At 46.1% G+C, this 13544-nt stretch overlaps 1 protein-coding gene across 11 annotated transcripts in view; it reads left to right on the forward strand.

The window, feature by feature from the left end:
* RTEL1 (regulator of telomere elongation helicase 1) overlaps positions 1-13544 on the forward strand; it is a 441366-nt gene that overhangs the window by 175236 nt on the left and 252586 nt on the right. For all 11 annotated transcript variants that reach the window (XR_011025114.1, XR_011025113.1, XM_068262473.1 and 8 more), the window contains exons 15-20: positions 1106-1181; positions 5647-5779; positions 6798-6911; positions 9503-9543; positions 11659-11744; positions 12789-12866. Coding sequence is in view for 9 of the 11 variants with exons in the window: in XM_068262473.1 (XP_068118574.1) it covers positions 1106-1181; positions 5647-5779; positions 6798-6911; positions 9503-9543; positions 11659-11744; positions 12789-12866 (528 nt within the window). In the remaining 2 variants the exon portion in view is untranslated. The remainder of the gene's footprint in view (positions 1-1105; positions 1182-5646; positions 5780-6797; positions 6912-9502; positions 9544-11658; positions 11745-12788; positions 12867-13544) is intronic.

Here is a 13544-nt window from a genome sequence, read left to right on the forward strand (position 1 = left end):
TTCCTCTTTAAAGAGGATCTGTAACGTCAAAACATCCCCTGGGGGGTACTTACCTCGGGTGGAGGAAGCCTCCGGATCCTAATGAGGCTTTCCACGCCGTCCTCCGTCCCTCAGGGGTCTCGCTGCAGCCCTCCGTGCAGCGGTGACGTCAATATTTACCTTCCCGGCTCCTGCGCAGGCGCTCTGACGGCTGTCGGCACCGAAGTAGGCGGAAATACCTGATCGCCGTCGGGTCTGCTCTACTGCGCAGGCACAAGTTTCCTGCGCCTGCGCAGTAGAGCGGACCCGACTGAGATCGGGTATTTCCGTCTACTTCGGAGCCGAAAGCAGCCACAGCGCCCCCGCTGGAGCCAGCAAAGGTAAATATTGAATTTACAGTCGGGTCTGTTGCCGGCTGTTCGGAGGGCTGCAGCGAGACCCCCGTGGGACAGAGGACGGCGTGGGAAGCCTCATTAGGATCCGGAGGCTTCCCCCACCCGAGGTGAGTACCCCCCAGGGGATGTTTCTGATGTTACAGAGTCTCTTTAAGTCCAAACTGAAAAGCCTTTTGTTTAGTCTGGCAGTTATGAACACCTGACTATTTCCTCTGCAACACAGTCCATCGTACAACCATTGATCTGAGACATATCTATGCACTGAGTCCTATAGGAGAAAAGCTCTTTACAAATGTTATTGTATTGTATTATACAAGACTGGCCGACAACATGTTATTGCATTGTATTATTGTATTGCTGCTCTGTAATTCCTATGGATCACCACCTGTCTGTGCCCTCAAGGCCCAATGTTGCTTGTATTTTGTCTCCTTCAAATGCTACATCTGTGCCATTCATATTGCATTCTTGCATTTATACTCCCCACATCCTTACATAATGTGGGCAGCACGGTGGCGTTGTGGTTAGCGCTCTCACCTTGCAGAGCTGGGTCCCCCGGTTCACATCTCAGCCAGGTCAGCATCTGCACGGAGTCTGTATGGGACTACAAACAGGGACTAGCGTGTGAGCTCTGAGGGATAGTAAGTGACAAGACAGTATACTCTGTACAGCATTGCGTAATATGTCGGCGCTATATAAATACTTAAATAAATAATGGTCTTCTGTATGGTCAGGTTCACATCCATCAAGACAACAGCCAGAGGAAGAAGCCGCGGGGGGATGTGTGGAGCAACAGCCGGAAACAAGGAGGTGAGACACAAGATTTCTGTAATAACCGGACTGGAGTTATACTTCCACTGACTGAGTGGAGAGTGAGAGGGCTTCATTCAGTAAGGTTCTCCTGAGCCCAGAGCCAGATCATCCACAAGGCAAGGCTAGGCAGTTGCCTAGGGCCTGGAGAGAGTCTAAGGGCCTGGTGGATGTTAGCCCCCACCAAATCTTACTCAGAAAAAGACAGATTATCATCAGTAGTCGGATGGTCCTTCCAGCCCCTTGTAGTCAGTCAGGTCCCTCTGTCCTCCAGGTCCTCACCTAAGGGCTGCCTCTTCCCCACCGCTCCGCCTATAATGTAGTTAGTGGCTTTATTTCATAAACTAGACTGTATTGAACTGTACGGTGTGGCATAAAATAATTCTCAGTGGTTTTCCTTAACCACTTGAGGACCGCCCCCAGCCGATGGGCGGCGGCAAAGTCCGGGCCCAAACGACCGCAATACGCCCATCGGCGGGGGCGGCTGCGTGGGTGGCTATGCGGCGATCGCGTCATTCGTGACGCGATCAGCCGCCGGGGACTGACTCCGCCCACCGCTCGTAGTAACCCGCCGGCCGTTCGGAAGCGCCGGCGGGTTACTAGCACCCGGATCGCCGCATGGAAATAGTATAATAGGCTTTGTAATGTATACAAAGCCTATTATACTGGCTGCCTCCTGCCCTGGTGGTCCCAGTGTCCGAGGGACCACCAGGGCAGGCTGCAGCCACCCTAGTCTGCACCCAAGCACACTGATTTCCCTGCCCCCTGATCGCCCACAGCACCCCTCAGACCCCCCCCTGCCCACCCCCCAGACCACTGTTTGCACCCAGTCACCCCCCTAATCACCCATCAATCACTCCCTGTCACTATCTGTCAACGCTATTTTTTTTTTTATCCCCCCCCCCTGCCCACTGACCCCTCCTGATCACCCCCCCACCCCTCAGATTCTCCCCAGACCCCTCCCCCCGTGTACTGTATGCATCTATCCCCCCTGATCACCTGTCAATCACCCGTCAATCACCCGTCAATCACCAGTCAATCACCCCCTGTCTCTGCTACCCATCAATCAGCCCCTAACCTGCCCCTTGCGGGCAATCTGATCACCCACCCACACCAATAGATCGCCCGCAGATCCGACATCAGATCACCTCCCAAATCCATTGTTTACATCTATTCTCTCCTCTAAACACCCACTAATTACCCATCAATCACCTATCAATCACCCCCTATCACCACCTGTCACTGTTACCCATCAGATTAGACCCTAATCTACCCCTTGCGGGCACCCAATCACCCGCCCACACGCTCAGATTGCCCTCAGACCCCCCTTTATCAATTCGCCAGTGCAATATTTACATCTGTTATTCCCTGTAATAACCCACTGATCACCTGTCAATCACCTATCAATCACCCCCTGTCACTGCCACCCATCAATCACCCCCTGTCACTGCCACCCATCAATCAGCCCCTAACCTGCCCCTTGCGGGCAATCTGATCACCCACCCACACCAATAGATCGCCCGCAGATCCGACATCAGATCACCTCCCAAGTGCAGTGTTTACATCTCTTCTCTCCTCTAAACACCCACTAATTACCCATCAATCACCCCCTATCACCACCTGTCACGGTTACCCATCAGATTAGACCCTAATCTGCCCCTTGCGGGCACCCAATCACCCGCCCACACCTCAGAACGTCCTCAGACCCCAGCCCTGATCACCTCGCTAGTGCATTGCTTGCATCTATTTCCCCCCTCTAATCACACCTTGAGACACCCATCAATCACCTCCTGTCACCCCCTAGCACACCTACCCATCAGATCAGGCCCTAATTTGCCCCGTGTGGGCTCCTGATCACTCGGCCAAACCCTCAGGTCCCCCTCAGACCCCCTTCCGATCACCTCCCCAGTGCATTGATTGCATCTATTTTCCCCTCTAACCGCCCCCTGAGACACCCATCAATTACCTCCTGTCACCCCCTAGCACTCCTATCCATCAGATCAGGCCCAAAACATCCTGTCATCTAAGAGGCCACCCTGCTTATGACCGGTTCCACAAAATTTGCCCCCTCAAAGACCACCTGTCATCAAAATTTGCAGATGCTTATACCCCTGATCAGTCATTTTGAGAAATTTGGTTTCCAGACTACTCACAGTTTTGGGCCCGTAAAATGCCAGGGCAGTATAGGAACCCCACAAGTGACCCCATTTTAGAAAGAAGACACCCCAAGGTATTCTGTTAGGTGTATGATGAGTTCATAGAAGATTTTATTTTTTGTCACAAGTTAGCGGAAATTGATATGTATTGTTTTTTTTTTCACAAAGTGTCATTTTCCGCTAACTTGTGACAAAAAAAAATCTTCTATGAACTCACCATACTCCTAACAGAATACCTTGGGGTGTCTTCTTTCTAAAATGGGGTCACTTGTGGGGTTCCTATACTGCCCTGGCATTTAAGGGGCCCTAAACCGTGAGCAGTAGTCTAGAATCCAAAGGCCTCAAAATGACCTGTGAATAGGACGTTAGGCCCCTTAGCGCACCTAGGTTGCAAAAAAGTGTCACACATGTGGTATCGCCGTACTCAGAAGAAGTAGTATATTGTGTTTTGGGGTGTATTTTTACACATACCCATGCTGGGTGGGAGAAATCTCTCTGTAAAAGGACAATTGTGTGTAAAAAAAAATCAAACAATTGTCATTTACAGAGATATTTCTCCCACCCAGCATGGGTATGTGTAAAAATACACCCCAAAACACATTATACTACTTCTCCTGAGTACGGCGGTACCACATGTGTGGCACTTTTTTGCACCCTAAGTGCGCTAAGAGGCCCAAAGTCCAATGAGTACCTTTAGGATTTCACAGGTCATTTTGCGACATTTGGTTTCAAGACTACTCCTCACGGTTTAGGGCCCCTAAAATGCCAGGGCAGTATAGGAACCCCACAAATGACCCCATTTTAGAAAGAAGACACCCCAAGGTATTCCGTTAGGAGTATGGTGAGTTCATAGAAGATTTTATTTTTTGTCATAAGTTAGCGGAAAATGACACTTTGTGAAAAAAAACAATTAAAATCAATTTCCGCTAACTTGTGACAAAAAAAAAAAATCTTCTATGAACTCACCATCCTCCTAACGGAATACCTTGGGGTGTCTTCTTTCTAAAATGGGGTAATTTGTGGGGTTCCTATACTGTCCTGGCATTTTAGGGGCCCTAAACCGCGAGGAGTAGTCTTGAAACGAAATTTCTCAAAATGACCTGGGAAATCCTAAAGGTACTCATTGAACTTTGGGCCCCTTAGCGCAGTTAGGGTGCAAAAAAGTGCCACACATGTGGTATCGCCGTACTCAGGAGAAGTAGTATAATGTGTTTTGGGGTGTATTTTTCCACATACCCATGCTGAGTGGCAGAAATATCTCTATAAATAGACAATTGTGTGTAAAAAAAATAAAACAATTGTCATTTATGGAGATATTTCTCCCACCCAGCATGGGTATGTGTAAAAATACACCCCAAAACACATTATACTACTTCTCCTGAGTACGGCAATACCACATGTGTGGCACTTTTTTGCAGCCTAACTGCGCTAAGGGGCCAAAAGTCCAATGAGCATCTTTAGGCTTTACAGGGGTGCTTACAATTAGGCACCCCCCAAAATGCCAGGACAGTGAACACACCCCACAAATGACCCCATTTTGGAAAGTAGACACTTCAAGGTATTCAGAGAGGAGCATAGTGAGTCCGTGGCAGATTTCATTTTTTTTTGTTGCAAGTTAGAAGAAATGGAAACTTTTTTTTTTTTTCTTTTTTTTGTCAGAAAGTGTCATTTTCCGCTAACTTGTGACAAAAAATAAAATCTTCTATGAACTCACCATGCCTCTCACTGAATACTTTGGGATGTCTTCTTTCCAAAATGGGGTCATTTGGGGGGTATTTGTACTATCCTGGAATTTTAGCCCCTCATGAAACCTGACAGGTGCGCAGAAAAGTCAGAGATGCTTGAAAATGGGAAAATTCACTTTTGGCACCATAGTTTGTAAACGCTATAACTTTTACCCAAACCAATAAATATACACTGAATGGGTTTTTTTTAATCAAAAACATGTTTGTCCACATTTTTCGCGCTGCATGTATACAGAAATTTTACTTTATTTGAAAAATGTCAGCACAGAAAGTTAAAAAAATCATTTTTTTGCCAAAATTCATGTCTTTTTTGATGAATATAATAAAAAGTAAAACTCGCAGGAGCAATCAAATAGCATCAAAAGAAAGCTGTATTAGTGACAAGAAAAGGAGGTAAAATTCATTTAGGTGGTAGGTTGTATGACCGAGCATTAAACCGTGAAAGCTGCAGTGGTCTGAATGGAGAAAAAGGCTCTGGTCCTTAAGGGGCGAAAAGACTGTGGTCCTGAAGTGGTTAATCCTGACAAAGTCACATGTCCATCTACCTTTCTCTGTGTCTCGCAGGCAAAGTGCTCAGCTATTGGTGCTTCTCTCCTGGTTACACGATGAGTGACCTGGTGAGACAAGGCGTGAGGAGCATCATCCTGACCAGCGGAACATTGTGTCCCCTCTCCTCCTTCACCATGGAGATGCAGATGTAAGCTCTACTGACCTGAAATAAGTAGCAAAGTGATGTTACAACAGAAGGGAAATCGTCTGTAATGGCAGAAATGAAATCGTCAAGTTGTGCTCTATATAAAGGTGGCCATGCGTCACTAGATTTATGGACAGATCGACCATGAGACACAGGGCTGTGAAGTTGGAGATGAGGAGTTAGAGAAATTTTGGGTATCTGGGGTTGGAATCTGAGTTTTCATAAACTGAGGAGTCGGATGATTTTTGTACCCACTCCATAGCTATGCAAGTGCTGTAGAGTTGGAGTCTAGGAGTCGGAACTATTTTGGCTACCTGAGGTCGGATGTTTTTCGTCCCACTCCACAGCCCTGATGAGATAGATCCGTCTCTGATTGAATATGATCAGAGAGGGATCTGCTGCCTGCCCATACACCACAGATTGATTTTCTACAGATTTCAACATGAAATATATCAGAAATCAGCCCACTGCCTTCGCCGCCTCCCTGGCTGACCCAAAGTATCCTCCCCAGGTGCCCAAGCTCAGCAAAGTCTCACCTATCCACCAGGGTGACTGCTAGCCTTCTCCGGTGTCTGCTGTCACAGGAAGCGCCCAGTATCGTGTTTCCAGGCACTCATAGTTACATCACACAAGCGCCTGGAGCCACATGGTAGTCAGGAGTCATGCCTGTGCAGAGATGAGACTATAGACTGCACACGGGTGGGGGAGACTTTTACCCTTGGGGGAGCAACGGCTAGGGTTCCAGCGGTCATTGCGATATTGAACACTGTTACCGCTGCATACCCAATATTTTCCAGCATGTCCGATCGATCCTCTTGACCCATTTCGGATAGAAATTGATTGAGAGATTGATCAGGTGGGCGTGTTGTGTCACAGATTCTCTCCTGATTCCACAGAATTATCAAATTGTAAGGTCGATTGGGCAGCAATATCGAGTGGTGTATAGGCACCTTTAGTGCTTATGTATGTTTCTTTTATGACTGGCTGTATAATCTTATCTGTACTCTTCTCTTCTTTTCAGCCCCTTCCCCGTGTCTCTAGAAAACCCACATGTGATAGAAAAACACCAGATTTGGGTTGGTGTGGTCCCCCAAGGACCTGATGGGGCTCAGCTTAGTTCTGCTTTTGACCGAAGGTAAGCTATCCTCAGCCACAGTTTTCGGTATAAGGACTCATCTCTGCCATTTATAGAACCTATAAGTGCTTTGTTTACTGAACAATTAGGGCCACACTAATATGGCTTGTAATTCCTCTTTGAATCCATCCATTTAACCCTTCCCACTGATGTGACACACTATAGGTGGTATAGGCCCTTCGATTGGTGCAGACTTTACTAAAGAGCTTGTTCACACTGTGTGTGACGCAGTGCAGTACACTGATCCACAGATAGAAATTATACTGTATGTATAGCCATGTGTGATGTTCCCTTTGATTCTCCTTATCTGCATGTTCCTAGTGAGAGATTTAAGCCCCCTAATCAGTCGTTATTGCCACAGGTTTGGTAACAAGCATTGTATAGACACACTGTTTGTTTTCAGCCTAGAAATGTAAGCTGATCTTTGGAAAGGTAGGGATGACAGGTGAGTGACACGCTGCAGCACGGTGACCCAATTTGTTTAGATCCTTGATCAAGACAGTCTTATTGTCCTCAGTCGTCTTGACTGAGGATTATCAAAGGGGTGTACAAGGCTTTATAAAATATCATAGTCAGAGGGCCGGGACAGCGAGCAGGTAAATAGTTTTTCAAGAGGAGGTCTGCAGTGGTTGCTCTCAGAGTTCACACGAATGTTTAAGGTGAACCTTAACTGAAAATAATTACAAGTGTTTCTCTTACCTGGGGCTTCGACCGGCCACCTGCAGCCGTCCTGTGCCCACAGCGTTTCTACTGATTGATCATCCAGCGGTCCACTGCACCTGTTTGGCCCTAGCCGCGCACATCCTCGTACGCGGTCACGCTGGCGAACGCGTCCTGCACAGGTGCAGTAAGAGAGAACATCTTACTGCACCTGAGCAGGACATGTTCACCAAAGTGAACGCGTAAGAGGATGCACGCAATGGATCACCAACTGATCAGTCATCAGAAACCAAACTAAGCCGCGACGGAGCAATGGAGGATCGGTTCAGCACGCTACAGGCACAGGGTGGCTGCAGGGGGCTGGTCCAAGGCCCCAGGTAAGTAAAAACTTCTTGTAATTATTTTCAGTGTAGGTTCCATTTAAAGAGGAGCCGTCAGCCATACTATCTCAGAAAAAAAACCCCACTTATATAAGTAGAGAAATACTTGCTCTACTTACGTAACAGATGTATTGCATTGTCAACAATACAGTATGTATTGCACTGTGATTTTTCTATAGTGAAAAAAAAAATCCCTTTTCATTCAATCTTTTTCATTCAATCTAACCATTTCTGTGTAATATAAGGGACTGCCTATAGTATCTGTTCAAGTATATTCACTCAGTTTACTCTTCTACTACATAGATTTGGTAAGATTGGATGAAAAAGATTCCATCGTTAGTGGCCACCCTTAGGATTTTCCATCTTGACTCTATCTTGAAGCCAATCATGACATCTTTTCCTCCCTTACTCTGTCTGTGTTTGCATTGGCCGCCCTCCTCCCCGTATTTAGACACTCCCACCCAGCTCTGCAGTAGAAAGTGCATTGTCTCATCATGAGAAATATTGGCCAATCAGAGAGGAACAGAGGTGTGGGAGGGGAAAACAGGAGGGAAAGAGGCTTCAACTGAAGTAAGTGGTATACGGAGGCTGCCATATTTATATTCTTTTAATCAATATCAGTTGCCTGGCAGCCCTGCTGGTCTATTTCTCTGCAGTAGTATCTGAATAACACCAGAAACAAGCATGCAGCTAGTTTTGTCAGATCTCACTTTAAAGTCTGAAACACCTGATCTGCTGCATGCTTGTTCAGGAACTATGACTAATAGTATTAGAGGCAGAGGATCAGCAGGACTGCCAGGCAACTGGTATTGATTAAAAGGAAATAAATATGGCAGCCTCCATATACCTCTTACTTCAGTTGCCCTTTAAGCCTCTCAGGCTGCATTAGTTAGGTCTGAGGGGAATGTAAAGAAGAAAAAAAGAAAACCCAGCATGCCCTTCCATGCCAAACTTCCTTTGTGCAGCAGATGTACCATATAAGAGCCAGTAAAACCGGGGAATGATGTTTTATGGAGAAGAAAAACAAGACTGATTTTTAACTTTTGGATTGCCTGGTTGGCATCCTTATTACTTGTTTACCAGATAAAAATAAAGAATTGATTTTTTATTGTATGCCTGACAGTTACACTTTAAGTATTGCCAGTTTATATTAAGATATACAGAACTTTCTACCTAGGAGATTTATCATCTGTAGCACAGGCACCCTGTTATGTTTTTCTAGCGTGCTCTAATTTGTAATTTGGTGGCAGTAGGCAAGAAAGTCCTTTTTTTTGGGTGGTGGTGGTGGGGGTTTACTGTGTGCAGTCCCTTAGTACAGTGTTCCCCAACCCTGTCCTCAAGTACCACCAAAAGTACATGTTTTGCAGAAACCCACAAACATGCACAGGTGGTGTAATTAGTGTCTCAGCAGAGCTGATTAACTACTTCTGTGGATTTCCACAAAACATGCACTGTTGGTGGGCCTTGAGGAAAGGGTTGGGGAGCAGTGCCTTAGCATACTTACTGGATCTATAATAGCTCACGTTGCCTTCTGCTTTTTCTCTTTTGCAGGTTTTCAACTGATTACTTATCATCCCTGGGGAAGACCATCGGTATTACTCTGATCATTTATTCTCTTATTAAGGGCTAGCTATTCAAAAAGTTGTGGGGTGGGTTGTGTACCTCTCACTAGAATGTCGATGACTCCATCCTCATGACAACACAGTAAAGTGCAAATGCTGCATATACTCAAATCCAGTACATTGAACTACATTGATCAGCACACTCCATTAAATGCAAATCTTCTTGCTCTTTTATTGCAATAGATATCCAAACATTGTAAAACGTGATGACAAGTACCAGCCACTGGCAATAGATAGGCGTTAGAAACTCCCAACAACCATCAACAAGCCTGCTGGTAGCATTGTCCATTAAGCTGTAGGAAGGTCAGAGTCCATAGTCCACAGCATTGTCCATTAGATCATGGCGACAGACACTGGCCTAGAGCTGTTTCGGGTGTCCTGCCCGTTCTCAAGCCGATAAATGAACACAATGTGCAGGCTGGGTGATGGTTTCTGGGAGTTTCTAACGCCTGTCTATTGCCAGTAGCTGGTACTTGTTATCACATTTTACACTGTTTGGATATCTATTGCAATAAAAGAGCAAGAAGATTTGCATTTAATGGAGTGTGCTGATCAATGTGGTTCAATGTACTAGTGTCCTACCTGATGCTCTGGTGGACTGATCATTGTTCGCACCTCATTGTGAAATAGGGGTGTGCGGCCGGTAATCCTCAGCTGTTTAAATATTAATCAAGAGCTTCCCCTTTAAAGGGAATGTAAACTGAGAAGGATATGGATTTTTCCTTTTAACATACCAGTTGCCTGACTCTCCTGCTGGTCCTGTGTCTCTAATACTTTTAGCCACAGCCCCTCAACAAGCATGCAGATCAGGTGCTCTGACTGAAGTCAGACTGGATTAGCTGCATGCTTGTTTCAGGTGTGATTCAGCCACTACTGCAGCCCAAGAGATCAGCAGGACTGACAAGCAACTGGCATTGTTTAACAGGAACAAACTATATCCCTCTCAGTTAAGTTCCCTTTTAATATGCAGAGCTTACATACAGATCATTCATATGTTACATGCTTGTGGTGTTTGATAAAGCCGCCCATACTCTTTCCAACCTCAGCTGGGCCTCTACTATTTCCTCAACTACTGCCCTTTCTTATCTACCATCATATTCGGCATCTTTCGGCCTCATTGTATTGTGGTGATGTTACAGAACCACAACAAAAGTAAATGACGTCACCAGGATGAACATAGAATGGAGACCTGACTGTAGGAACAAAAGATGGCAGTGACTGTATGTCAAAATACACCAGAACACCTCATATGCATGGTCTACGTGTAGCGGCTGAATCAGTGCTGCAGGTGCTGGCCAGGGGACCAGAGTGGAAGCAGGACTAAGGGGAGTAGGGCAACAGTGGTGTTTGAGGATGGAAGCAGGGAGACAGTAATGGGGGAGAAGATGTGGGATTATAGAGGTGGCAAGAACCCTGAGAGAACCAAAGAGACATGATAAACTTGTGGTGGCAAGACTACTCAGGGATGAAGAATGTTATGGAAAAGTGTTGGGGGCACATTGGCAGAAAGGCCTGTGGTGGAATCTCGCAAGTGCACCACAGTAGTGGCAAAAATACTAGGGGTACAGAGGTATATGTAGGACTGGTTTAAGGACCACAGTTGTAGTAAGACCACCAAGAGAACTAGAGTGACATGGGGAACGTCCCTGGAGATCTTGGTGGCAGCAAACTTGCAAGAGGACCAAAAAAAACGCCCAGGGAAGCAGAGTTGCATGGGGGACTCAGCTGGGGGATCATTGTGGCAGTAAGAGCCCTGAGGGAACCAGAATTGCATGGGTAACTCTCTAGGGAACCATAGCGGCAGCAGGACCACCTGGGGTCTTCAGTGGCATTGCATTTCTGACAGCTAGGTAAACCCCATGCAAATTCCTGGGACCTAATATGGGCGGTGGATGTGGTGCACAGTGGTGGTGGACATTTCTTCCAAATACTCGTTGTGTTAGTGTGAATGAGCCCTTAAAGTGACATCCTTTATATTCCATGAAGTTCGGGTATTCTGAGAATCTGTGATTGAGTTCCTCTGATTGTCTCTATGTTTATCTGCCTGTATATCTCCTCATCGTGTACCTTGGTTGTCCCTTCCAGGAAATATTGCTCGTGTCATTCCGCATGGACTTCTGGTGTTTTTCCCATCCTACCCTGTGATGGATAAAAGTATAGAGTTCTGGAAGGTGAGGATGTGGTCGGGGTCCCTCTTTAGACTTATTCAGCACATTTTCCATCAGTGTTTACCTCAGCGTAACTTCCTGTCTAACCTCTACAATGTATGCCCACAGACAGCTCATTTTTTCAGTTGAAAGGCTGAATTTGTAAGACTGCATTCTAAACGGCTGCCCTGATAGTCTGATGTAAAATTAGCTTCATTCTGCTACAAAACAAACAGAAGTCACAACTCTTTGAACTTTTCAGCACTGAAATATTATCTGTTTTTTTTTCTCAGCCACAAGTGTTTTGCCTTCTATTTATTTTTGACTTATTTTAACACTTTCTGAACAGGAAAACAGAAAGGGACTTCAGAATTTAGTTAGGACTAGTACTGTATGTACCTCTGTCTAACGCATCATATGTCATGTCAGGTACCGTTTAAATTCATTTTATTTAAATTACCCATTCCCATGTCCCCCCAGCATTAGCTGCGTGTGTTTAGGGGGAGGGGTAATCTGCATGTGTTGAGCGTTAGGAATATGGTATGGTCTCTACCTCCTCGCAATAGTGAGAAGGTGACTCGTCCATCAGTGGGTATGGCTGGTGCCAGCCCACTTGCTTTAGCTCTGCTCCGTAATGCTTACATTCTGGCGTAATAACTCCGTCGATTTGATCCGAGCAGCCTGGCACCATGCTGCACTTGATCTGATGATGGTGCGGGCATCCCAAATGTCCCCATGTAATGGTTACACTATATGGTGCAGCGTGGGGCCAGCAGTGATCAACAGCCTAGGAAAAGTATCACTGGGTGGGCAGGGCTATACAGCAATATATAACTATAGGAAGTGAAAATTACCATTAAAAGTGGATATCCTGAATAATTAACTGCATTATACTATATGTCACTACAGGGACAAATGTACGCAGCTGAAGGTGGGATTCGTAGTTGTGATTCTGATTAGTCCTTACACATTTCCCTTTCCTCTTACATGGAAACTTGCATGCCAGGCTGACTATGCTTTTCAATCTCTCGTTGGCATCAAGTGTTTTTTTCCTCTTTTAATTTGCAGGAAAATGGTCTCTCCTCACGAATAGAAGATGTGAAACCAATGTTTGTGGAGCCCAGAGGCAAAAGCAACTTCACTGAGGTGAGAAAGGTTATCACTTCCTGTGATCTGCTGAGATCTTATTTCATGAGAACATCCATCTCTATTCAAATGTATACTAAAGCTTAGCCATACACTGGCCAATGGCCACCAGATCAACCAACAGATACATCCCTCTCTGATTGAATCTGATCACAGAGGGATCTATTGGATGCACACAGATTTTGAATCAATTTCAGCATGAAATTGATTCAAAGCCTGCGGAGCTGCTGCTTGCCTCCCTGCCCCCCTGGTCTCTCCCCATTTCGGCCCCCCAGCCATCAGCAAAAATGTCATGTGTTCACCGGCGCGAGTCACTGGGTCCCGTGCTTTCACTTCTTCCAGCGTCCTCTTCCGTGCCCTCTTTACTTCCTGTCCCTTCCTGTGGAAGCCGACAGTTCAAACAGTAGAGGGTGCTCTACTGTTTGAACTTTGGCTTGTCACAGAACGGGACAGGAAGTGAAGAGGACATAGAAAAGAATGGCAGCCGGAAAAAGTGACGGCCCGAATGCTGGGCACTCGTGCCAACCGGACAGGTGAGGTTATTGCTGTGTCGATCGTGGCCTAAAGGAACGCCACTATTGACACGCTTCCGATCAGCAGGGCATCGAGCTAAATTTTCTGTCTGCACCGATCGACTGAATTGACAGATGGAAATCTGTTGTTCGCTTGATATTTGCA

Source organism: Hyperolius riggenbachi, chromosome 12 (genome assembly GCF_040937935.1).
Source record: "Hyperolius riggenbachi isolate aHypRig1 chromosome 12, aHypRig1.pri, whole genome shotgun sequence".
In the NCBI taxonomy this organism is placed as follows: Eukaryota; Metazoa; Chordata; class Amphibia; order Anura; family Hyperoliidae; genus Hyperolius; species Hyperolius riggenbachi.